General features: G+C 40.5%; 1 protein-coding gene across 1 annotated transcript; it reads right to left on the bottom strand.

Annotated features, from left to right (window-relative positions):
- Nucleotides 1–309: 309 nt before the first annotated feature.
- Nucleotides 310–27,697, bottom strand: LOC133562421 (carcinoembryonic antigen-related cell adhesion molecule 5-like). The gene is made up of 13 exons (XM_061916608.1): nucleotides 27,655–27,697; nucleotides 27,222–27,554; nucleotides 25,337–25,618; nucleotides 24,975–25,238; nucleotides 19,375–19,653; nucleotides 19,027–19,296; nucleotides 12,266–12,544; nucleotides 11,913–12,179; nucleotides 8,784–9,062; nucleotides 8,378–8,632; nucleotides 2,563–2,683; nucleotides 2,439–2,470; nucleotides 310–377 (listed from the first exon to the last, which is right to left on the bottom strand). Exons 1-13 carry the CDS (start codon nucleotides 27,695–27,697, stop codon nucleotides 310–312), a joined length of 2,772 nt encoding a protein of 923 aa, XP_061772592.1.
- Nucleotides 27,698–27,848: the final 151 nt, after the last annotated feature.

The raw sequence follows: 27,848 nt of genomic DNA, 5'->3' as shown, positions 1-27,848 counted from the left end.
CATAGAATGGACCTGCTGTCCCCGTTTATATAAGAACATGTCATTTCAGTAGGCCTTTAATATAACGTTTAGACAAATATAATATGCACAGAATGTTGAAGTAAGGCACAGATACCAATAAGAAATAATACATCCTTGCAAAAAGCTGGAGTTGTGTGGATTGAATAAATAAAAACAAGAGGCATCTGTTAAGTTTTGTTCATGGAGGACGTCATCATTTCTTCCTTTTCTGCAGGATTGATCAAACAAAATGAGTATTTTCAATTAGTCGCTGACGATGTGCCGGCACTCACCTTCAAAGGATGCTTCCTACACGTGGCTTTGAGATTTCGCTCCGATTCTGTACGTGTCGGTGTGACCCAGCCTCACACTTTTTGCTTTTGAGGAAACAAGACAGCTTTATTTCATTCCTTTTGTTCTTCTTTGGAACTGACGAAGGTTATAAATACTCCAAATAAAGCCTCCATTCAATGAGGTGCAGTCTCTGATAGTGGCTCGGAGAGCAAAAGCAAATATTTGCTGCGGTCGCTAATTGGGTCGAAACCCGGCCTTCACAGACGTGGCTGTAGGCAACGTCCTCATGCATTATTTTGTCAAAACTACAAGGTGGCGGTAGCTGCACTGGAGGGATAATGAACATTATCTGCAAACCCTGTTTCCATATGAGTTGAGAAATTGTGTTGGATGTAAATATTGTGAATGTGAATTATATTTATATAGCGCTTTTCTCTAGTGACTCAAAGTGCTTTTACATAGTGAAACCCAATATCTAAGTGACATTTAAACCAGTGTGGGTGGCACTGGGAGCAGGTGGGTAAAGTGTCTTGCCCAAGGACACAACGGCAGTGACTAGGATGGCGGAAGCGGGAATCGAACCTGCAACCCTCAAGTTGCTGGCACGGCCGCTCTACCAACCGAGCTATACAGCCCCACAAAATATAAACAGAATACAATGATTTGCTAATCCTTTTCAACCCATATTCAGTTGAATGCACTACAAAGACAACATATTTGATGTTCAAACTCATTCACTTTTTTTTCTTTTGCAAATAATAATTAACTTAGAATTTCATGGCTGCAACACGTGCCAAAGTAGTTGGGAAAGGGCATGTTCACCACTGTGTTACATCACCTTTTCTTTTAACAACACTCAATAAACGTTTGGGAACTGAGGAAACTAATTGTTGAAGCTTTGAAAGTGGAATTCTTTCCCATTCTTGTTTTATGTAGAGCTTCATTCGTTCAACAGTCGTATTTTACGTTTCATAATACGCCACACATTTTCCATGGGAGACAGGTCTGGACCAGGAAAGTACCTGCATTCTTTTTTCGCAAAGCCATGCTGTTGTAACACGTGTTGAATGTGGCTTGGCGTTGTCTTGCTGAAATAAGAAGGGGTGTCCATGAAAAAGACGGCGCTTAGATGGCAGCATATATTGTTCCAAAACCTGTATGTACCTTTCAGCATCAATGGTGCCTTCACAGTTGTGTAAGTTACCCATGCCTTGGGCACCAATGCACCCCCATACCATCACAGATGCTGGCTTTTGAACTCAGATAACAGTCTGGATGGTTCGCTTCCCCTTTGGTCCGGATGACACGATGTCGAATATTTCCAAAAACAATTTGAAATGTGGACTCGTCAGACTACAGAACACTTTTCCATTTTGCATCAGTCCATCTTAGATGATCTCGGGCCCAGAGAAGCCGGCGGCGTTTCTGGATGTTGTTGATAAATTGCTTTCGCTTTGCATAGTAGAGGTTTAACTTGCACTTACAGATGTAGCGACCAACGATATTTAGTGACAGTGGTTTTCCGAAGTGTTCCTCAGCCCATGTGGTGATATCCTTTAGAGATTGATGTTGGATTTTGATACAGTGCCGTCTGAGGGATCGAAGGTCAAGGTCATTCAATGTTGGTTTCTGGCCATGCCGCTTACGTGGAGTGATTTCACCAGATTCTCTGAACCTTTTGATGATATTATGGAGCGTAGATGTTGAAATCCCTAAATTTCTTGCAATTGCACTTTGAGAAACGTTGTTCTTAAACTGTTTGACTATTTGCTCACGCAGTTGTGGACAAAGGGGTGTACCTCGCCCCATCCTTTCTTGTGAAAGACTGATAATTTTTTGGGAAGCTGTTTTTATACCCAATCATGGCACCCACCTGTTCCCAATTAGCCTGCACACCTGTGGGATGTTCCAAATAAGCGTTTGATGAGCATTCCTCAACTTTATCAGTATTTATTGCCACCTTTCCCAACTTCTTTCTCATGTGTTGCTGGCATATGTTGTCTTTGTAGCATATGCAACTGAATATGGGTTGAAAATGATTGTATTCCGTTTATATTTACATCTAACACAATTTCCCAACTCATGGAAACGGGGTTTGTAGAGCATTTTTTGGTATTTTCCAAAAATAACATCTGAATACTGACCTCGTTTGTGTGTTGGATATCTGGTGCTGACCCTATGGGGTAAACATAATGTTGACATTGTTATTCATCAGACGTTAACGCAGTGTCAGCAGTCCTATCCATATTAGCGGGAGTTTATATTCACCTTCTCCGTCTTTTTAGCCCAAATGCCAACAACACGCTCGCTATGGCGATAAGAAGGCAACACCCAATGGTGATCGCAGAAACTATTCCGGCAGCAACCGAGCAGTCACAGTCGGAGAAATCTAAAAAAAAAATATAAGACGAGCATTATTCATGGGAGACTTTAATGTCTTGCGAGGACGAAGAATTATGAATGAATACGTTTATTTTAGTCATAAAATCAACCATTTTTTGTGACCAGTTTAACAGTACAGATTAGACATATTTAAAGGGGAACATTATCAGCAGACCTATGTAAGCTTCAATATATACCTTGATGTTGCAGAAAAAAGACCATGTATTTTTTTTAACCGATCTCCGAACTCTAAATGGGTGAATTTTGGCAAATTAAACGCCTTTCTGTTTATCGGTCTTTTAGCGATGACGTCACCGAGGTAACACACCCGCCGTTTTCATTTTCACATTACAAACACCGGGTCTCAGCTCTGTTATTTTCCATTTTTTTGAACCTTGGAGACATCATGCCTCGTCGGTGTGTTGTCGGAGGGTGTAACAACACTAACAGGGAGGGATTCAAGTTGCACCACTGGCAAGAAATCTGCCGCCAGACCCCCATTGAATGTACCAGAGTGTCTCCACATTTGACCGGCGATGCTAAGGCAGACATGGCACAGAGATGTATGGATAACCTGCAGATGCATTTGCAACGATTAAGTCAACGAAATCACAAAGGTGAGTTTTGTTGATGTTGTTGACTTATGTGCTAATCAGACATATTTGGTCGCAGCATGACTGCCAGCTAATCGATGCTAACATGCTATGCTAATCGATGCTAACATGCTATTTAGCCTAGCTGTATGTACATTTGAAACTAGATACCCACATTTAATGCGAAACAAACACTTAGCAATCGACGGATTTAAGTTGCTCCAGTGTCACAAGATGCGAAAGTCCTGATCGTTTGGTCCGCACATTTTACCGGCGATGCTAATAAGGCAGCCGTGCTATGGGCCGCTTCATTAGGTACACACACGCTATGGCCGAATAGCGTCAATAGCTTCAATTTCTTCTTCAATTTCGTTCTCGCTATCTGCCTCCATACTCCGACCATCTGTTTCAACACACGCGTAATCTGTTGAATCGCTTAAACCGCTGAAATCCGAGTCTGAATCCGAGCTAATGTCGCTATATCTTGCTGTGGTAACCGCCATGTTGTTTGTATTGGCAGCACTGTATGACGTCGCAGGGAAATGCACAGTCGCATCACAAAAAGCGAAAATCAAGAACTTTATAGCTTTTTTTAGGGATATTCCGGGAGGTGTAAAATTTTGAAAAAAACTTCGAAAAATAAAACAAACCACCGGGAACTGATTTTTATTATTTTTAACCATTTTAAAATTGTGATAATGTTCCCCTTTCGCAATCATACACATTTACACACAAAAAGAAAAAGAATGACCGAAAAAGGAATAGGCTGAAGCCAAAGCTTATATTTGCCTATCCTATACATATTCACAGAAAATTAAAATTGCCTGGGACATCTACGTTAAAAAAATCAATGATTGATGAATTATCACTAGACGAACCCAGCCTAATTGTGCTTGACCGATGAACTCATGAACATCCCCGTTCCAACACTTTCCCAAGCATGAAGGGATTAAACTAGACCTGGGCAAACTAAGGCCCGGGCAGCATGCAGCCCATTAAGTTTTTCATTCCCAAATCATTTTTGTTTTTTATCTTGAAGATAAATCTGGGCTTGTGAAGTGTGAATTATATTTATATAGCGTTTTTTCTCTAGTGACTCAAAGCGCTTTACATAGTGAAACCCAATATCTGAGTTACATTTAAACCAGTGTGGGTGGCACTGGGAGCAGGTGGGTAAAGTGTCTTGCCCAAGGACACAACGGCAGTGACTAGGATGGCGGAAGCGGGGATCGAACCTGCAACCCTCAAGTTGGATTTCACTATGTAAAAGCGCTTTGAGTCACTAGAGAAAAGCGCTATATAAATATAATTCCCTTCACTAATTCACTTCAAATGAAATAAATTATGTTTATATAGCACTTTTTCTCTAGTGACTCAAAGCACTTTACATAGTGAAACCCAATATCTAAGTTACATTTAAACCAGTGTGGGTGGCACTGGGAGCAGGTGGGTAAAGTGTCTTGCCCAAGGACACAACGGCAGTGACTAGGATGGCGGAAGCGGGGATCGAACCTGCAACCCTCAAGTTGGATTTCACTATGTAAAAGCGCTTTGAGTCACTAGAGAAAAGCGCTATATAAATATAATTCACTTCACTAATTCACTTCAAATGAAATGAATTATGTTTATATAGCACTTTTTCTCTAGTGACTCAAAGCGCTTTACATAGTGAAACCCAATATCTGAGTTACATTTAAAGCAGTGTGGGTGGCACTGGGAGCAGGTGGGTAAAGTGTCTTGCCCAAGGACACAACGGCAGTGACTAGGATGGCGGATGCGGGAATCGAACCTGCAACCCTCAAGTTGCTGGCACGGCCGCTCTACCAACCGAGCTAAACCGCCCCATTATTAGAGTAAACATTGCGACATTTTCTTGTTACATTTCACCCGTTTGCTCTTTTATATCACTTTTCACGTTTAAAATTTTTTTCAATGGTATTTTTAAAATGTGCCGTGGGGCCGCACTTTGGACACCTCTGGGCTAGGGAGAGGGAAATCTGGGCTTGTGAAGTGTGAATTATATTTATATAGCGCTTTTTCTCTAGTGACTCAAAGCGCTTTACATAGTGAAACCCAATATCTAAGTTACATTTAAACCAGTGTGGGTGGCACTGGGAGCAGGTGGGTAAAGTGCCTTGCCCAAGGACACAACGGCAGTGACTAGGATGGCGGATGCGGGAATCGAACCTGCAACCCTCAAATTGCTGACACCGCCGCTCTACCAACCGAGCTAATCCGCCCCATTATTAGAGTAAACATTGCGACATTTTCTTGTTACATTTCACCTGTTTGCTCTTTTATATCACTTTTTACGTTTAAAAAACTTTTCAATGGTATTTTTAAAATGTGCCGTGGGGCCGTTAAAAAAATTACCTGCGGGCCGCAAATGGCCCCCGGGCTGCACTTTGGACACCCCTGGGCTAGGGAGAGGGAAATCTGGACATGTGAAGTGTGAATTATATTTATATAGCGCTTTTCTCTAGTGACTCAAAGCGCTTTACATAGTGAAACCCAATATCTAAGTTACATTTAAACCAGTGTGGGTGGCACTGGGAGCAGGTGGGTAAAGTGTCTTGCCCAAGGACACAACGGCAGTGACTAGGATGGCGGAAGCGGGGATCAAACCTGCAACCCTCAAGTTGGATTTTACTATGTAAAAGCGCTTTGAGTCACTAGAGAAAAGCGCTATATAAATATAATTCACTTCACTAATTCACTTCAAATTAAATGAATTATGTTTATATAGCACTTTTTCTCTAGTGACTCAAAGCGCTTTACATAGTGAAACCCAATATCTGAGTTACATTTAAACCAGTGTGGGTGGCACTGGGAGCAGGTGGGTAAAGTGTCTTGCCCAAGGACACAACGGCAGTGACTAGGATGGCGGATGCGGGAATCGAACCTGCAACCCTCAAGTTGCTGGCACGGCCGCTCTACCAACCGAGCTAAACCGCCCCATTATTAGAGTAAACATTGCGACATTTTCTTGTTACATTTCACCAGTTTTCTCTTTTATATCACTTTTTACGTTTAAAAAATTTTTCAATGCTATTTTTAAAATGTGCCGTGGGGCCGTTAAAAAAATTACCTGCAGGCCGCAAATGGCCCCCGGGCCGCACTTTGGACACCCCTGGGCTAGGGAGAGGGAAATCTGGACATGTGAAGTGTGAATTATATTTATATAGCGCTTTTCTCTAGTGACTCAAAGCGCTTTACATAGTGAAACCCAATATCCGAGTTACATTTAAACCAGTGTGGGTGGCACTGGGAGCAGGTGGGTAAAGTGTCTTGCCCAAGGACACAACGGCAGTGACTAGGATGGCGGAAGCGGGGATCGAACCTGCAACCCTCAAGTTGGATTTCACTATGTAAAAGCGCTTTGAGTCACTAGAGAAAAGCGCTATATAAATATAATTCACTTCACTAATTCACTTCAAATGAAATGAATTATGTTTATATAGCACTTTTTCTCTAGTGACTCAACGCGCTTTACATAGTGAAACCCAATATCTGAGTTACATTTAAAGTAGTGTAGGTTGCACTGGGAGCAGGTGGGTAAAGTGTCTTGCCCAAGGACATAACGGCAGTGACTAGGATGGCGGATGCGGGAATCGAACCTGCAACCCTCAAATTGCTGACACGGCCGCTCTACCAACCGAGCTAATCCGCCCCATTATTAGAGTAAACATTGCAACATTTTATTGTTACATTTCACCTGTTTGCTCTTTTATATCACTTTTTACGTTTAAAAATGTTTTCAATGGTATTTTTAAAATGTGCCGTGGGGCCGTTAAAAAATTCCCTGCGGGCCGCACTTTGGACACCCCTGTGCTAGGGAGAGGGAAATCTGGGCTTGTGATGTGTGAATTATATTTATATAGCGCTTTTTCTCTAGTGACTCAAAGCGCTTTACATAGTGAAACCCAATATCCGAGTTACATTTAAACCAGTGTGGGTGGCACTGGGAGCAGGTGGGTAAAGTGTCTTGCCCAAGGACACAACGGCAGTGACTAGGATGGCGGAAGCGGGGATCGAACCTGCAACCCTCAAGTTGGATTTCACTATGTAAAAGCGCTTTGAGTCACTAGAGAAAAGCGCTATATAAATATAATTCACTTCACTAATTCACTTCAAATGAAATGAATTATGTTTATATAGCACTTTTTCTCTAGTGACTCAAAGCGCTTTACATAGTGAAACCCAATATCTGAGTTACATTTAAAGTAGTGTGGGTGGCACTGGGAGCAGGTGGGTAAAGTGTCTTGCCCAAGGACACAACGGCAGTGACTAGGATGGCGGATGCGGGAATCGAACCTGCAACCCTCAAATTGCTGACACGGCCGCTCTACCAACCGAGCTAATCCGCCCCATTATTAGAGTAAACATTGCAACATTTTCTTGTTACATTTCACCTGTTTGCTCTTTTATATCACTTTTTACGTTTAAAAAATTTTTCAATGGTATTTTTAAAATGTGCCGTGGGGCCGTTAAAAAATTCCCTGCGGGCCGCACTTTGGACACCCCTGTGCTAGGGAGAGGGAAATCTGGGCTTGTGAAGTGTGAATTATATTTATATAGCGCTTTTTCTCTAGTGACTCAAAGCGCTTTACATAGTGAAACCCAATATCTAAGTTACATTTAAACCAGTGTGGGTGGCACTGGGAGCAGGTGGGTAAAGTGTCTTGCCCAAGGACACAACGGCAGTGACTAGGATGGTGGATGCGGGAATCGAACCTGCAACCCTCAAGTTGCTGACACAGCCGCTCTACCAACCGAGCTAAACCGCCCCATTACTAGAGTAAACATTGCAACATTTTCTTGTTACATTTCACCCATTTGCTCTTTTATATCACTTTTTACGTTTAAAATTATTTTCAATGGAATTTGTCAAATGTGTCGTGGGGCCGTTAAAAAATTACCTGCGGGCCGCACTTGTGCTAGGGAGAGGGAAATCTGGGCTTCCCTGCTTAGGCTGCTGCCCCCGCGACCCGACCTCGGATAAGCGGAAGTAGATGTATGGACATACACAACAATAATATTGTACTGTGATAACATCGTACAGTGAGTTTCCGATATTGTTCCATCCCTCAGGTGTATTTGCAACTTACCCAAAACGTGTAACTCGTGGTGTCCTGTTACACTCTTTCCTGTTACTGCATTTTGGGCTGTGCAGGTGTACTTCCCAGCGTCAGAGCCCCTGCTGGAATTGACCAGGTACACAGGCCCGTGCGCACCTGCAGGGTTTCCGTCAAATAGCCACGTAAAGCTCGCTGTCGGTACGGACATGGTGGAGCAGTGGAGCATTATGTGTTGTCCCACGTGGACCGAGTCCGGGCCTTCCATAGTCAGGCTGTCAGGTCCATCTGGGATGTGACATTTATTTGTTAGGACCGTTTGCTGGAAGAATAGGCTTCAAAAACCGAGCAGTCATGTTAGATGACATCATGCAGATATGTCGGCAAATTTCACGTACATTCTGCATAATCCCGCCGTTAGTAAGAAACCGACGCTTACGCTGAATAAAAAGATGCATCGGCCAGCTGATTTCATCACTGACGCCGTTGGACAGGTTGCACCTGAACGGGCCCTGGTCGAAGCGGGTCACGTTGACGATGGTAAGCCCGGACCCGCCGTCCGTCATATGAACCCTCTCGCCGGCGGTGACCTGAGAGCTGCCGTTCAACCAATGGAAAGCCAGTCCTGATCCCGTGGAGAAGGAGCAGGACATCGTGACGGAGTGGAACTCAAACATCACGGTCACGTTTGAAGTGAGAACCACGTTGGAAACTGGTGCTGTGGGGGATGAAAAAAATAACACAAATCTCCAAAAATCCATTTAAAGGGGAATGTAAGCGTCAATATCAATCAATCAATCAATGTTTACTTATATAGCCCTAAATCACTAGTGTCTCAAAGGGCTGCACGAACCACTATGACATCCTCGGTAGGCCCACATAAGGGCAAGGAAAACTCACACCCAGTGGGACGTCGGTGACAATGATGACTACGAGAACCTTGGAGAGGAGGAAAGCAATGGATGTCGAGCGGGTCTAACATGATACTGTGAAAGTTCAGTCCATAATGGATCCAACACAGTCGCGAGAGTCCAGTTCAAAGCGGATCCAACACAGCAGCGAGAGGCCCGTTCACAGAAAACCATCCCAAGCGGAGGCGGATCAGCAGCGCAGAGATGTCCCCCAGCCGATACACGGGCAAGCAGTACATGGCCACCGGATCGGACCGGACCCCCTCCACAAGGGAGAGTGGGACATAGGAGAAAAAAGAAAAGAAGCGGCAGATCAACTGGTCTAAAAAGGATGTCTATTTAAAGGCAAGAGTATACAGATGAGACTTAAATGCTTCTACTGAGGTAGCATCTCGAACTGTTACCGGGAGGACATTCCTGAGTACTGGAGCCCGAACGGAAAACGCTCTATAGCCCGCAGACTTTTTATGGGCTCTAGGAATCACTAATAAGCCGGAGTCCTTTGAACGCAGATTTCTTGCCGGGACATATGGTACAATACAATCGGCAAGATAGGATGGAGCTAGACCGTGTAGTATTTTATACGTAAGTAGTAAAACCTTAAAGTCACATCTTAAGTGCACAGGAAGCCAGTGCAGGTGAGCCAGTATAGATATATATGTAGGTATATATGTATATAAAGGTATATACAGTATAGATATATATGTAGGTATATATGTATATAAAAGTATATACAGTATAGATATATATGTAGGTATATATGTATATAAAGGTATATACAGTATAGGTATATATGTAGGTATATATGTATATAAAGGTATATACAGTATAGATATATATGTAGGTATATATGTATATAAAGGTATATACAGTATAGATATATATGTATGTATATATGTATATAAAGCTATATACAGTATAGATATATATGTAGGTATATATGTATATAAAGGTATATACAGTATAGGTATATATGTAGGTATATATGTATATAAAGGTATATACAGTATAGATATATATGTAGGTATATATGTATATAAAGGTATATACAGTATAGATATATATGTAGGTATATATGTATATAAAGGTATATACAGTATAGGAGTAATGTGATCAAACGTTCTTGTTCTTGTCAAAAGTCTAGCAGCCCCATTTTGTACCAACTGTAATCTTTTAATGCTAGACATGTATATATACCTTGATGTTGCAGAAAAAAGACCATGTATTTTTTTTAACCGATTTCCGAATTCTAAATGGGTGAATTTTGGCAAATTAAACGCCTTTCTGTTTATCGGTCTTTTAGCGATGACGTCAGAATGTGACGTCACCGAGGTAACACACCCGCCATTTTCATTTTCAAAACATTACAAACACCGGGTCTCACCTCTGTTATTTTCCGTTTTTTCGACTATTTTTTGGAACCTTGGAGACATCATGCCTCGACGGTGTGTTGTCGGAGGGTGTAACAACACTAACAGGGAGGGATTCAAGTTGCACCACTGGCAAGAAATCTGCCGCCAGACCCCCAATGAATGTGCCGGCGATGCTAAGACAGACATGGCACAGAGATGTATGGATAACCTGCAGATGCATTTGCAACGATTAAATCAACGAAATCACAAAGGTGAGTTTTGTTGATAATGTTGACTTATGTGCTAATCAGACATATTTGGTCACGGCATGACTGCCAGCTAATCGATGCTAACATGCTCCGCTAATCGATGCTAACATGCTATTTACGCTAGCTGTATGTACATTTGAAACTAGATACCCACATTTAATGCAAAACAAACACTTACCAATCGACGGATTTAAGTTGCTCCAGTGTCACAAGATGCCAAAGTCCTGATCATGTGGTCCGCACATTTTGCCGGTGATGCTAATAAGGCAGCCATGCTATGGGCCACTTCATTAGGTACACCCATGCTATGGCCGAATAGCGTCAATAGCTATTCGCTTAATGGCTTCAATTTTTTCTTCAATTTCGTTTTCGCTATCTGCCTCCGTACTCCAACCATCTGTTTCAATACATGCGTAATCTGTTGAATCGCTTAAGCCGCTAAAATCCGAGGCTGAATCCGAGCTAATGTCGCAATATCTTGCTGTGGTAACCGCCATGTTGTTTGCTTTCGGTTTCCCGGGGGGTGAAGGGTGGGGTGGGGGGGGGGGGGGGGGGGGTTGCCAGCATATGCAGTCCTCTCCAAGGTTTCTCATAGTCATTATTGTCACTGTCACCGACGTCCCACTGGGGTGAGTTTTCCTTGCCCTTATGTGGGCTCTACCGAGGATGTCGTTGTGGTTTGTGTTGTGGTTTGTGCAGCCCTTTGAGACACTAGTGATTTAGGGCTATATAGATAAACATTGATAATCAGCACAACTCGCAAACGAGTTTACCACTGTTGTAAAGTGTGCTGGATGCAAGAATTTGCCATATTATTGAATATTCAACATTATTGTCTTTGAGGTTCCAAATGTGCTTGCTGAGTTCTGTAGAATTCCGCAAGGTCTGGTTTCTAAAGGAGGCCTTGTGGTTATTCCATCTGGCTTTCGTCCATCACCCCGAAGGGGAATCAATCAAAAATAACAAAAATCTACATTTAAATTGTATTTGTCACATAGAGGAGGTAAAAAAAAAAAATCTATTCATCTTTACTTACTCTGTATGAAGATGGATGATGGATGGGTGGTCTGGTCTTTCAGAGTTTTGCTATTAAAAGCCCGACAACTGTAGTTCCCACTTTGATTCTCTTGAACATTCGTCAGCTTGAGCACCGGTCTGGTTTCAGGCAGGAAGTCTCCGTTGAGAAACCACTGAAACGCGGCAGGAGGTCTGGATGCAGCAGAGCAGGTCAAGCTAATGTTTGACCCTCTCTCAAAGTATTCTTGTGACGGGAATAACTTCAAATCGATGCCTTCTGGCCCATCTGTTGCAAGACACGAAGAAACAAAGCAGATAAACCAATAATAAATCAGCCCAAGTAAAACGAAGAAAACTAAAGTGTGGACTCACAGTTAATGGAGAGTTTCACAGGACGGCTGGTGGAGTTGCTGAAGTTATTAAACACCAAACACATGAAAGGTCCTTCGTCATAGCGGCTCACGTTAGTTAAGGTGACGACGTCACCTTTGTCGTTGATGTGGACCCCTTCGCTGGCTGCCAACTCGGCACTGCCGTTCCGCCAAGAAAAACTGGGAAAAGATCCACGACAAGAGCAGGAAAGACTGACGGAGCTGCTGAACTCTCCCACGTCTGTGCTGCTGGGAATGATCACCACATTGGAGATTTCTGCTACGGGCAGAACAAAAAAGGAAGCATATGAGGATCTATAATTGAGAGCATACTTGCCAACCCTCCCGGATTTTCCAGGAGACTACTGAAATTCAGCGCCTCTCCCGAAAACCTCCCGGGACAAATTTTTTCCTGAAAATCTCCCGAAATTCAGGCGGAGCTGGAGGCCACGCTCCCTCCAGCTCCATAAGAACCTTACTCAGCAATGTTGTGACCCTCTTAAACAGGACAATACTGCCATCTACTGTACATAGAATGGAATAGAATGTAAATATATTCTACATTTAAGTGCAGTCAAGGAACATGCATTAGGGAGTCCGTTCTGAAGCCCACAGTACAGAGACGTGACGTCATCACGTCGCCTGGTTATTGACTCCAACCCAATATATTACACCGTCGACAAGCAAAATGAAGAAATACGCTTGCAAGTTCCAGAACGATTGGAAACAAGAATTTCAGTTTATCCAGGAGAGTTCGAAGGAGAAGGGGTATGTTGCCTGTAAATTTTATAAAACAGACTTCTCCATTGAACACGGTGGACGAACGGATATACTCAGCCATGAACGGTCAGCAAAGCACAAAGCGTCCGCAGCACAGCATCGATCACAACCCAGTATTTTGGGCCACCTCGCAAAATGGAGACCCGACGGTGTAACTTATGCTGAGACAAAGATGGCTATGCTGATAGCTGGAAGCAACATCCTGTTCTCATTTGCGGATGTCTACAACAAATCCGTGATATATGTTCCCGGATTCGGAGATCGCTCGCCAATACGCAAATGGCAGAAAAAGGGTTACTCAAATAGTGAAAAGTAAGTGTTGTTGTTTTTTTTTTAGTAACCAGCAAGCACAGTACAGTTAGTAGAACAACTGTGTTATTATTACCGTGTATTTGATAGGTGCCATCGGAAATTTAACTATTTATTTTATTTATATATATAATGAAATAAATATATATAGCTAGAATTCACTGAAAGTCAAGTATTTCATACACATATATCATATATATATATATATATATATATATATGAAATACTCGAGTTGGTGAATTATACTCCTCCCCTCTCAACTACTCCCCCAACCACGCCTCCGCCACGCCCCCCACCTCCCGAAATCGGAGGTCTCAAGGTTGGCAAGTATGATTGAGAGAATCATTTTGTTGCTAACAGGAGAGGAACTAATAGCTTTTTTTATTGTTGAAAAATGCACAAAAAGTTATCGCATCCTACCTGTCAGTTACGAGTATTTCTAAAGTATGAAAAAACTATACTCTGTTGTGGTGAAGAAGGAGCTGAGCCGGAAAGCGAAGCTCTCAATTTACCGGTCGATCTACGTTCCCGTCCTCACCTATGGTCATGAGCTTTGGGTTATGACCGAAAGGACAAGATCACGGGTACAAGCGGCCAAAATGAGTTTCCTCCACCGTGTGGCGGGGCTCTCCCTTAGAGATAGGGTGAGAAGCTCTGCCATCCGGGGGGAGCTCAAAGAAAATCCGCTGCTCCTCCACATGGAGAGGAGCCAGATGAGGTGGTTCGGGCATCTGGTCAGGATGCCAACCGACCGCCTCCCAAAGGAGGTGTTTAGGGCACGTCCGACCGGTAGGAGGCCACGGGGAAGACCCAGGACACGTTGGGAAGACTATATATATATATATATATATATATATATATATATATATATATATATATATATATATATATGTGTGTGGGAAAACTCACAAGACTACTTCATCTCTACAGAACTGTTTCATGAGGGGTTTCCTCAATCATCAGGAGATTTTGATGGAAGCATTCACATACAATGGTTTATATAGGGCACAGAGTGGGTGGGTACAGGCAGGCGTAGGGGCGTGGTGATTGGCTCATGTGTTACCTAGGAGGTGTTTCCGTCTGTGACGACATGTTGGTATGATTTCACTGCGCTCGTTGAGGGATGACAGGTCTGGATGATATATAATAAACAGTTTCTCTTTTAAGCATAGGTTGCATCTTTTATTACCACTGTTGTAAGGTGTGCTGGATGCAAGAATTTGCCATGTTATTGAATATTCAACATTATTGTCTTTGAGGTTCCAAATGTGTTTGCTGAGTTCTGTAGAATTCCGCAAGGTCTGGTTTCTAAAGGAGGCCTTGTGATTATTCCATCTGGCTTTAAACGCTCCTTCGGTTAATCCTACGTACGTGTCGGGTGTGCTAATGTCCTTGCGTGTTACCTTTGCTTGGTAAACGACTGATGTTTGTAAGCACCCCCCGTTGAGAGGGCAATCAGGTTTCTTGCGGCAGTTACATCTGATGATTGAGGGAACCTCTCATGAAACAGTTCTGTCGAAATGAAGTAGTCTTGTGATTTTTCCCACACATACATATTGCGCTCTACCACGGTATCGAGCACTATTCTCTGGATAATCCAATCGAGACATATATTAAATATACAACTTAGATTTATATCGCGCTTTTCTAAACACTCAAAGCGCTCACAGAGAAGTGGGACTCAACATTCATTCACACCTGGTGGTGGTAAGCTACATCAGTAGCCACAGCTGCCCTGGGGTAGACTGACGGAAGCGTGGCGGCCAGTTTGCGACTACGGCCCCTCCGACCACCACCAATCATTCATTCATCATTCATTCACCAGTGTGAGGGGCAAAGGGTGAAGTGTCCTGCCCAAGGACACAACGGAAGCATTTTTTTTGGATGTCAATAGGTGGGAAGCGAACCGGCAACCCTCAGGTTTCTGGCCGGCCGCTCTCCCCACTACGCCATGCCGCCCCAGATGTTTATGTCTCCCGGCTAGCCTGGGAACGCCTCAGGATCCCCCGGGAAGAGCTGGACGAAGTGGCTGGGGAGAGGAAAGTTTGGGCTTCCCTGCTTAGGCTGCTGCCCCCGCGACCCGACCTCGAATAAGCAGAGGAAGATGGAAGGAAAAACTAGTGAGCATAATGGATGATGCCAGTCACCCTCTGCATAGCTTTATCAGTAGCCAGAGGAGCCTGTTCAGTACTAGACTGCTTCATCCCAAGTGCAGGACTAATAGACTAAAAAAAACCTCTTAGTCCCACACACCACTGGACTGTAAAACTCCTTCTCTGGGGTTGAGGGAGTACTAGGATGACAGGGAATGCAAAACAATAACAGTGCAAAACTGTTTCATAACATGGTCACTACTGCCTAGTTTCTCTTGTTATATTCTTATTTTACTGTTATATTTGTATTCTCATTGTAGCTTTTTATTTTTATTCTAATTGTTATTTTGTTTCCATTTATACCCCCATTATTTACTTTTTGCTTTTTAAATTGTATCTCTTTTCTGTACACTGCTGCTGGAATTTAAATTTTCCTGAGGGAACTCTCCTGCAGGAATCACTAAAGTACTGTCAGGCTTGTTCCTGACAGTTTGTCTATGTTTTAGTTTTTTCCTCTGCATTTGTCTTTGTTTCCTCTGTGTGTGTAGTGTTTCCTGTCAGCACTCTTTTCTTGTCTGTTTCCTGTGTTTCTCCCTGGGCGCTGTTTCCGCTCAGCTCCGGCTGATTGGAACCTGGCCACACCTGGTGTCAATCAGCCCACTCGTATTTAGACCTGTTTTCTCCTCCAGTCAGTGCTGGATTGTTGTCGTTGCTACTTGTCATGTCAATGCAGAGTCGCGGTAAGCTATTTTCGGGAGCTGTTTGTAACTTACTGTCTTTTGTTTTGTTTGTTCATAGCCAAGTTTGTTATGCGCGCTTTTTGCTTGTACCCTTTTGTTCGGTTGTTGTCTTCGTGTTTTATTAAATCATGTTTACCTGCGAAATACCTGCCCCCTTCTCTGCATCTTGGGGTTCGTCACAAACTAACTCTGACACTATCTATCTATCTAAAGCAGGGGTAGGGAACCTATGGATCTAGAGCCAGATGTGGCACTTTTAATGTCTGCATCTGGCTCACAGATAAATCTTAGCTGACATTGCTTAACACGTTAAGTAATGAATAATTCGGCTGGTAACCACGATGTTGAAAATAATGTTCAAAATATAAAACATGCATTTGAAACCATCCATCCATTTTGTACCGCACCTGTTCAAGAAATAACAATGTTATTCAAAATAATTAGACTTATTATACTCTAAAAATGTTGGTTTTACTTAAAAAATGCACGCATTTAGTTGTTTTCAGTGTTAAAAAATATGATATGGCTCTCACGGAAATACATTTTAAAATATTTGGCTTTCATGGCTCTATCATCCAAAAGGTTCTTGACCCCTATTCTGAAGTAATACTATTAGGCATGAACAAGAGAGTATACCTGTATATTGTAGCGTCCTGGAAGAGTTAGTGCTGCAATGAGTTCTGGGTATTTGTTCCGTTGTGTTTATATTGTGTTACGGCGCGGATGTTCTCCCGAAATATGTTTGTCATTCTTGTTTGGTGTGGGTTCACAGTATGGCGCATATTTGTAACAGTGGTAAAGTTGTTTACACGGCCACCCTCAGTGTGACCTGTATGGCTGTTGATGAAGTATGCCTTGCATTCAGTCATTTGTGTATAACATCCACATATATTATGTTATTGGGCCGGCACGCTATTTGAATGGAGGAAAAGCGGATGTGACGATAGGTTGTAGAGGGCGCTACAGGCAGTGCCTTTAAGTTACGCTCCCAATATTGCTGTCCGGGTGGGAATCGGGAGAAATTCGGGAGAATGGTTGCCCCGGGAGATTTTCGGGGGGAGGGCACAGAAATTTGGGAGTCTCCCGGGAAAATCGGGAGGGTTGGTAGCAGTAGTACCTGCTTAAGTCAAAGAAAAGTATCAGCTCTTGTCATGTCCGTGTGATCATGTTTTGTTTTAGTCATGTTTGGTTTTGTTTTTGGACTCTGTGCACTTTTGTTTGTTTTGTCACCATAGCAACCCATTAGTTTCACCTGTTGAGTCTCGCACCTGTTTTCACTGATCATGTCACTGCTATTTAAAGGGGAACATTATCACAATTTCAAAAGGGTTGAAAACAATAAAAATCAGTTCCCAGTGGCTTGTTTTATTTTTCGAAGTTTTTTTCAAAATTTCACACCTCGCGGAATATCCCTAAAAAAAGCTTTAAAGTTCTTGATTTTCGCTATTTGCGATGCGACTGTCCATTTCCCTGTGACGTCATACAGGGCTGCCAATACAAACAACATGGCGGTTAGCACAGCAAGATATAGCGACATTAGCTCGGATTCAGCGGTTTAAGCGTTTCAACAGATCATGCATGTATTGAAACAGATGGTCGGAGTATGGAGGCAGATAGCGAAAACGAAATTGAAGAAGAAATTGAAGCTATTGAGCGAATAGCTATTGACGCTATTCGGCCGTAGCATGGGTGTACCCAATGAAGTGGCCCATAGCATGGCTGCGTTATTAGCATCGCCGGTAAATTGTGCGGACCAAACGATCAGGACTTTCGCATCTTGTGACACTGGAGCAACTTAAATCCGTCGATTGGTAAGTGTTTGTTTCGCATTAAATGATGGTATCTAGTTTCAAGCGTAAATAGCACGTTAGCATCAATTAGCGCAGCATGTTAGCATCGATTAGCTGGCAGTCATGCCGCGACCAAATATGTCTGATTAGCACATAAGTCAACAACATCAACAAAACTCACCTTTGTGATTTCGTTGACTTAATCGTTGCAAATGCATCTGCAGGTTATCCATACATCTCTGTGCCATGTCTGTCTTAGCATCGCCGGTAAAATGTGGAGACACTCTGGCAAATTCAATGGGGGTCTGGTGGCAGATTTCTTGCCAGTGGTGCAACTTGAATCCCTCCCTGTTAGTGTTGTTACACCCTCCGACAACACACCGACGAGGCATGATGTCTCCAAGGTTCCAAAAAATAGTTGAAAAAACGGAAAATAACAGAGCTGAGACCCGGTGTTTGTAATGTGAAAATGAAAATGGCGGTTGTGTTACCTCGGCGACGTCACGTTCTGACGTCATCGCTAAAAGACCGATAAACAGAAAGGCGTTTAATTTGCCACAATTCACTCATTTAGAGTTCGGAAATCGGTTAACAAAATACATGGTCTTTTTCCTACAACATCAAGGTATATATTGACGCTTGCACAGGTTTGGTGATAATGTTCCCCTTTAAGCCGGTCTTTTTCTGTTGTTCCATGCTACCTTCACTCTGCTTCATGCCATGTTTACGATTCACGCTGCTTGTTTCATAGTTCCATGCCGAGTAAGTTTTTGTTTATTGTTCATACTCTCTGCCTTTGGGCAAGTTTTTGTTTTTATTAGTCAAGTTTGTTCTCCGCCATTGTGCGCGCCTTTTGTTTGCTTCTTCTTTATGTAATTAGTGTTAAAATAAAAGATGTCATTACCTTCACACCTTGCCCGCTCCAACTTTCCTTTGCATTCCGGAAAAACAAACCCCAAAGTCTACGTATTGACAGCTCTACCCGTTGATTAGCATTTCATCAGTAATGTAGCGGAATGGATAGCATCGAAATACTTTTATCAAACTTACATCTTGTCACGGAAATAGCTATAGGCGCCGACGTTTGATTCCTCAGGGTTTTGTTGTTAAAGGCCTGACAGCTGTAGTTTCCACTCTGATCCAGATGAATGTTCAAAAGTTGTAGTTCCGGTCTAGCGTGGGACAGCAGGTCTCCATTTCTGAACCAACGGAAGACTGGGGGAGGACCTGAGTCAACCAAGCACACAAGGCTAATGTCCGAACCCTCGTCGTATTGTTCTTGGGAGGGAGAGCGTATCAAATGAATATTCTCTGGCCCAACTGTATGAATGCAAAAAATACAAATAATTATGACATTTAGACAAATGGAATAAAATAGCATGCAGCGTTGAAACTTACAGATGACAGACAGGGCGACTGGTCTGCTGGTGCCGTTGCTGATGGGATTGATCACATGACACCTGAAAGGCCCCTGGTCATAGCGAGTCACGTTGACTACGGTGAGCATTGAACCTCCATTGGTAATTTTAACGTTCTCGCTGGCTGTGACTTCAGAACTGCTGTTCAGCCAGAAGAACGAGGCCAAGGACCCGGTGGTGGAGCAGGATAGGCTGACGGAACCACTGAATTCCAAAATGTCGGTGGCATTAGCCGTGATCTCTACAGAGGAAATCGGTGCTGTGGAAGAAAGAAAAAGTGACAACCGTTTAGGTTCATCTGTATGTGGGACTAATGACCAAGTTCAATTAAAACAGGGGCGTCCAAATTTTTTCCACTTAGGGCCGTAGACTGAAAAATCAAAGCAAGCTATTATCACCCGATATTTTTTTTAAGTGGAATATTTGAGATTATATAAAAATTGGAGCCTTAAAAAAGTCAATAGCTAATAACAACATTGATTTTAATTCATTATTATTTTTTGAGCAAGGACACTTAAAAACAAATCACACTAAAATGATTGGGGATCCAAAAGGGTCCCATTTAATAAATGTTAAAAAATACATTTCACATTTTTTTTTACTGTTTACTTTTAACATAATAATCAACTTCAGATCTATCTGTCAAATATAAGTTTTATTGTTGTTTATGTTTTTTGTTTGTACATTTTAGGCCCTTCTTAAAATAAAACAGCTCAGTTTTTTATATGGCAAACACACAATATGCAACATTTTCACCCAAAAATATCTCAAAGTGGAAAATTTAAAGTGACGTCATTGGAGCCTTAAAAAAGTCAATAACTAATAACATTGATTTTAATTCATTATTGTTTTTTGAGCAATGACACTTAAAAACAAATCACACTAAAATGATTGGGGATCCAAAAGGGTCCCATTTAATAAATGTTAAAAAATAAATTTCAAGGTTTTTTTTACTGTTTACTTTTAACATAATAATCAACTTCAGATCTATCTGTCAAATATAAGTTTTATTGTTGTTTATGTTTTTTGTTTGTACATTTTAGGCCCTTCTTTAAATAAAACAGCTCAGTTTTTTATATGGCAAACACACAATATGCAACATTTTCACCCCAAAATATCTCAAAGTGGAAAATTTAAAGTGACGTCATTGGAGCCTTAAAAAAGTCAATAGCTAATAACAACATTGATTTTAATTCATTATTATTTTTTGAGCAATGACACTTAAAAACAAATCACACTAAAATGATTGGGGATCCAAAAGGGTCCCATTTAATAAATGTTAAAAAATAAATTTCAAATTTTTTTTTACTGTTTACTTTTAACATAATAATCAACTTCAGATCTATCTGTCAATTATAAGTTTTATTGTTGTTTATGTTTTTTGTTTGTACATTTTAGGCCCTTCTTTAAATAAAACAGCTCAGTTTTTTATATGGCAAACACACAATATGCAACATTTTCACCCAAAAATATCTCAAAGTGGAAAATTTAAAGTGACGTCATTGGAGCCTTAAAAAAGTCAATAGCTAATAACAACATTGATTTTAATTCATTATTATTTTTTGAGCAATGACACTTAAAAACAAATCACACTAAAATGATTGGGGATCCAAAAGGGTCCCATTTAATAAATGTTAAAAAATAAATTTCAAATTTTTTTTTACTGTTTACTTTTAACATAATAATCAACTTCAGATTTATCCGTGAAATATAAGTTTTATTGTTGTTTATGTTTTTTGTTTGTACATTTTAGGCCCTTCTTTAAATAAAACAGCTCAGTTTTTTATATGGCAAACACACAATATGCAACATTTTCACCCAAAAATATCTCAAAGTGGAAAATTTAAAGTGACGTCATTGGAGCCTTAAAAAAGTCAATAACTAATAACATTGATTTTAATTCATTATTGTTTTTTGAGCAATGACACTTAAAAACAAATCACACTAAAATGATTGGGGATCCAAAAGGGTCCCATTTAATAAATGTTAAAAAATAAATTTCAAATTTTTTTTTACTGTTTACTTTTAACATAATAATCAACTTCAGATCTATCTGTCAATTATAAGTTTTATTGTTGTTTATGTTTTTTGTTTGTACATTTTAGGCCCTTCTTTAAATAAAACAGCTCAGTTTTTTATATGGCAAACACACAATATGCAACATTTTCACCCAAAAATATCTCAAAGTGGAAAATTTAAAGTGACGTCATTGGAGCCTTAAAAAAGTCAATAGCTAATAACAACATTGATTTTAATTCATTATTATTTTTTGAGCAATGACACTTAAAAACAAATCACACTAAAATGATTGGGGATCCAAAAGGGTCCCATTTAATAAATGTTAAAAAATAAATTTCAAATTTTTTTTTACTGTTTACTTTTAACATAATAATCAACTTCAGATTTATCCGTGAAATATAAGTTTTATTGTTGTTTATGTTTTTTGTTTGTACATTTTAGGCCCTTCTTTAAATAAAACAGCTCAGTTTTTTATATGGCAAACACACAATATGCAACATTTTCACCCAAAAATATCTCAAAGTGGAAAATTTAAAGTGACGTCATTGGAGCCTTAAAAAAGTCAATAACTAATAACATTGATTTTAATTCATTATTGTTTTTTGAGCAATGACACTTAAAAACAAATCACACTAAAATGATTGGGGATCCAAAAGGGTCCCATTTAATAAATGTTAAAAAATAAATTTCAAGTTTTTTTTTACTGTTTACTTTTAACGTAATAATCGACCTCAGATCTATCTGTCAATTATAAGTTTTATTGTTGTTTATGTTTTTTGATTGTACATTTTAGGCCCTTCTTAAAATAAAACAGCTCAGTTTTTTATATGGCAAACACACAATATGCAACATTTTCACCCAAAAATATCTCAAAGTGGAAAATTTAAAGTGACGTCATTGGAGCCTTAAAAAAGTCAATAGCTAATAACAACATTGATTTTAATTCATTATTATTTTTTGAGCAAGGACACTTAAAAACAAATCACACTAAAATGATTGGGGATCCAAAAGGGTCCTATTTAATAAAATGTTAAAAAATAAATTTCACATTTTTTTTTACTGTTTACTTTTAACATAATAATCAACCTCAGATTTATCCGTCAAATATAAGTTTTATTGTTGTTTATGTTTTTTGTTTGTACATTTTAGGCCCTTCTTTAAATAAAACAGCTCAGTTTTTTATATGGCAAACACACAATATGCAACATTTTCACCCAAAAATATCTCAAAGTGGAAAATTTAAAGTGACGTCATTGGAGCCTTAAAAAAGTCAATAGCTAATAACAACATTGATTTTAATTCATTATTATTTTTTGAGCAATGACACTTAAAAACAAATCACACTAAAATGATTGGGGATCCAAAAGGGTCCCATTTAATAAATGTTAAAAAATAAATTTCACTTTTTTTTTACTGTTTACTTTTAACATAATAATCAACTTCAGATCTATCTGTCAATTATAAGTTTTATTGTTGTTTATGTTTTTTGTTTGTACATTTTAGGCCCTTCTTTAAATAAAACAGCTCAGTTTTTTATATGGCAAACACACAATATGCAAAATTTTCACCAAAAAATATCTCAAAGTGGAAAATTTAACGTGACCTAATTGGAGCCTTGAATAGGTCAATAATTAATAATGACATTGATTTTGATTCATTATTATTTTTTAAAGAAAAAAACAGCCTGCATGGCGGCTTTGTGTTATTAGAGTAAACATTGCAACATTTTCTTGTTACATTTCACCCGTTTGCTCCTTTATATCACTTTTTACATTTAAAAATGGTTTCAATCGTATTTTTTAAATGTGCAATGGGGACGTTAAAAAATGACCTGCGGGCCGCACTTTGGACACCCCTGATTTAGAACCATATACGGTTATGGGAAAAGATTAGGACATCCTGCAGCAGGTGCTCCCGAGACACGAAACAATATCTTTTTTTTGATAATAATCAGCAATATACTTTAATATAGCGTATAACAATACGACAATGGTTACTGCTTCGATGCAGCTTCCCTGCAGGACGTGCTTCTGTTTCAAGAGGCAGTCAACAACATTGTGCTGTTGTCACACAGGCTCCTATCCATCTATCCTCTTTTCTCTCTTTGATATATCTTCTGTCTCTCTATCTCAACCCAACAAGCTTGATGCACACCAAGTGGGTTCTGTTTTTTTCCTTAGAGGGAGTTTGCCTCTGTCACTAAAATGCTCAGTTAGGAAGGCTGGTCCAAGACATCTGTAGTGACTTGGCACTTTAGTAATAATAAAATAATAAGATTTTTACTTGACATCATATGCTGTGATTGGGTCAAGCCAGGGGTGTCCAAACTTTTTCCACTGAGGGCCGCCCACTGAAAAATCAAAGCACGCGGGGGACAATTGGATTTTTTTTTTTCATTTTCAAAACCAATACAATATACACATCGTTTTTTTTTAATTCTTGGGTCTCCCTCAAGTTCAGGGGCGGAGCTAGAGGGGAGGCCGGGGTAGCACTGGACCCCCCAGGTGCCACCCCAGATGATTGACATATCGCGGCACCGCACGTCTTGTCGGAAGGAGCCAGTTGCATTTTTAAATCAGTGAAGCCTATTGACTGCTAAGTCCCTCCTGTACAGTAGGTAGCGCTATGTACCACAAAGCCTTGCGAGCCACGTTCATTAGGGGATAGGCGCCAGCGCCCCCCGCGACCCCGAAAGGGAATAAGCGGTAGAAAATGGATGGATGGAAGAAGAATCGCCACTGAAGAAGAGGAAGATTTAAACTGGAGTCGCTTATCGTTGCTGGAGACCGGAGAGCCGGAGATCAACGAAGTTACAAAGAAAAAGAAGGGTAATCTTCTCCATTCATCCATCCATTTTTGTATTATAGTCTACCAATGTTTGCCTTAGTTCTTTGTTTAGTCCGTTACCATGGTTGCTCATTAGTTTTCACCTGCCCCTTGTTTTCGACGCACAGCTGTTCCTCGTGATTACTGCCTTATTTAAACCTGCCCCGTTTGTTATTTTGTTCTCGGTTCCTAATTTGCTCTCATGCAACAAGTGACGACTGTTTTTCCATGCTCTACTCGCTAGCTTTGCGCTACGCTTTATTTTATTCGTAGTTCTCATGCTAGTTGTTTTGTTTTCCCTTTTTGTGCCTTTGTGCCAAGTGTTAGTGTATATGTCTTTTTCCCTAACTTCCATGCTAGCGCCTTTTGTTTGCCTTTTCTGCCTAGCACCAGTATTTTTGTTCTTAGCCTTTTATTAGTTAAATAAATCCTTTATTCCTTACCTCACGCTGCGTTCTTGCCCGACGCATCCTAGGAAGAACAAATCCGGCATCGCTATGCCCACCAAACGTCAAAATATGTAGATCCTAAAGAAGTGTTTTAAATGTGGAAAACAATCTTAATGACCCCTTTATTGCGCCTTACAGTCCAGTTCGCGTTTATATATGAAAATAGGCCCGCTTATAGGCAGTGTGCCGTATAATCCGGTGGGCCCTATGGTCTGAAAAATAAGGTAGTTGTCCTTTAATTTATCTTATTTACATTGCGACCAGCTGTAAAGAGATACATACGTACCCACTATAGTAATAGCTGAGAGCCGAGTCTGATATTTCTGAGTTTTGTTATTGGAGGCACGGCAGCTGTAGTTCCCGCTCTGGTTTTCCTGAACGTTTGTAAGTCCTAACAGCGGTCCAGTGGTGGACAAAGGGTCACCATTGAGAAACCACTGAAAGGACGCAGGAGGTCTGGATGAAGCGGAGCAGGACAGTCTGATGTCCGACCCTTTTTTGAAGTATTCTAGTGACGGCGATGTAGTCAAACCGATGTTTTCTGGGCCATCTGTACAGTCAATGGTGGAAAAAGAAACAAGATTAAGAATTTAAAACAAACTGTAAAGTTCTGGAGAGAAGAAAATAAACATCAAGTGAGGATCTTACAGCTGATGAAGAGGTTGACTGGATTGCTGGTGCTATTACTGACTAGATTAAACACGAGACACCTGAACGGTCCCAGGTCATAGCGTGTCACACCGACTACGGTGAGCTTGGAGCCTCCGTCAGTGAGCTGAACTCTGTCGCTGGCTGTGATCTCAGAGCTGGAGTTGAACCAAAGGAATGAAAGTCCTGATCCAGTAGAGAAGGAGCAAGTCATAGTGACAGAGCTGGTGGACTCCAGTAAGTCAGTGGTGTTTGGAACCAAGACCACATTGGTGATCGGTTCTGCGGATGAAAAATACATGCACAGTTGTAAAATCCAACAGGCAAGTCAAAGCTGTGGTGTAGCAGCTTCCCCTAGTGGGGGAAGTTGGGAAATGACTGTGATTTGTATTCTGTACACAACGTTGTGTACATTTAAAACCACTCACTGGCAGTGCATCAATCTTGTCAGCTTTTATAAACTGATAATGATATTGTGTAGCAGACACAGCTACATGTCTATGAACGTTCTCTTTCATCCAGGTCATTGTCATCTCAGGTCAGACGAGATCGGACTGATCTAAGTCTATGAGCACAAACTGATGAGGCTTACTAGGGTGAGAGGCGAAACGTCTTCTAAGACAAAAAAAACAGTCCAGTTGCGATCGATCGAATGCCCTGAGATTACAGAATTACAGTGATTAAAAAGTATACACAATCCGTTAATACTATCTAAGATTCCTGTGCAGGAAAAACATGGTAATGAAGTACATCCAAGTTACACTTGAACTATTCAACATGTCAGCAAATGAGTGTTTATTGTAATATTCATTTGTCTCAGTCCTCATACTTGGTTTACTTCTTGTGTTTACATAATGCATGCAGATTGTGATGATACACAATATATGAAAATATTGAGTACTGTATTTAGGCCAGGGGTCCCCAAACTTTTTGGCTTGGGGGCCGCATTGGGTCAAAAAAATTTGGCCAGGGTGTGTATGTGTGTATATATATATATATATATATATATATATATATATATATATATGTATATGTACACATATGCACACAGTGTATATACATATGTATACATGTATATGTGTACATATATATATATGTACACATATACATGTATACATATGAACATATACATACAAATGTGTGTATATATATATATATATATATATATGTGTGTGTACACATATACATGTATACATATGTACATATACATATAAATGTGTGTATATATATATATATATATATATATATATGTGTGTACACATATACATGTATACATATGTACATATACATATAAATGTGTATATATATATATATATATATATATATATATATATATATATATATATATATAAATATATATACATTACAGCACGGCGTGGCGCGTCGGGAGAGTGGCTGTGCACAACCCGAGGGTTCCTGGTTCAATCCCTACCTAGTACCAATCCACTTTATTTATATAGCACATTTAAACAACAATAACATTTCCAAAGTGCTGCACAGCCATGTTAAAACAACTGTAAAAAAAAAAAATATATATATATATATATATATATATATATATATATATATATATATTATGCTCCACCAATGACTGAATAAAAAACAAAAAATAAATAAATATAAAACCAATAAAAACAATATAAACACAAATATGATTAAAAACTATTTTAAAGGGTAAAATCAATTAAAACAGTAAAATAGAAATCAAAGTGTATAAAAAAAACAAGTAAGACACTTCACCCTTGCTCCTGATGAGTGCTGGTTAGCGCCTTGCATGGCAGCTCCTGGCATCAGTGTGTGAATGTGTGTATGTGGAAATGGTGTCAAAGCGCTTTGGGCTCCTTAAAAAGGGTAGAAAAGCACTATACAAGTACAACCCTCTTACCTTGTACTTGAAGTTTGCATGTTCCTCCCTGGTGGGCTGCACCAGCAGGTATGATGACCACCTTGTAGTCTCCATTGTCTCTCAGGGTCACGTTCCTCAGCTCCAGGGATCCAGTTTGAGTAAAGAGGGTGATCCTGTCTTTATATGCCGGCGACGTCACATTTACGCCGCTTGATGTTATTATAACAGCAGCGGCACCAGAAATATACAAGACTCTCCAAGTGATAACCGGGACTGGGTTTGGCGCTGGAGTCAACTTTGTGTTGAACATCACCGTTTCTCCTACGACTGCAACGAGACTGTCGGGGAGCACTCCCGCGCCATGACTTGATCCTGAAGAGGAGAAGTTACAAATTTGGTTCAGGAGTGTGCAGTGTGTTATTTTCTCTCTCAAAAGGTGCCTCTCAAGTGTGGACATAATTAAACGGCTCACCTGAAAGGACTCCCAGGATGATAAGCAGCGCCACAGATGTCATATCTGCACGCTCCAGGCATCAATACGTGATTCCAGATAGCAGGTGTTGTTGATATGCAAGTTTGGGAGGAGGAGCTTTCGACCCGTTTTGATATTTAGTTGCTTGCTTAGTCCTTTTTTTTAAAACAAAACTACTGCACCATTGTCGTATG

This window comes from Nerophis ophidion, linkage group LG11 (assembly GCF_033978795.1).
Source record: "Nerophis ophidion isolate RoL-2023_Sa linkage group LG11, RoL_Noph_v1.0, whole genome shotgun sequence".
Classification (NCBI taxonomy): Eukaryota; Metazoa; Chordata; class Actinopteri; order Syngnathiformes; family Syngnathidae; genus Nerophis; species Nerophis ophidion.
Note: the sequence above shows the minus strand (reverse complement) of the source record. Positions and strands in the feature narration are given on the sequence as shown.

What these genes read in the sequence shown, in the direction of transcription:
- LOC133562421 (XM_061916608.1), bottom strand. Translation starts at nt 27,697, where the DNA reads ATGACATCTGTGGCGCTGCTTATCATCCTGGGAGTCCTTTCAG. An exon ending in CTCAGCTATTACTATAGTGG is followed by an intron (nt 19,654 to 24,974) that starts GTACGTATGTAT and finishes TTTCTTCCACAG; the next exon opens with CACCGATTTCCTCTGTAGAG. An exon ending in TGTGAAACTCTCCATTAACT is followed by an intron (nt 12,180 to 12,265) that starts GTGAGTCCACAC and finishes GTCTTGCAACAG; the next exon opens with ATGGGCCAGAAGGCATCGAT.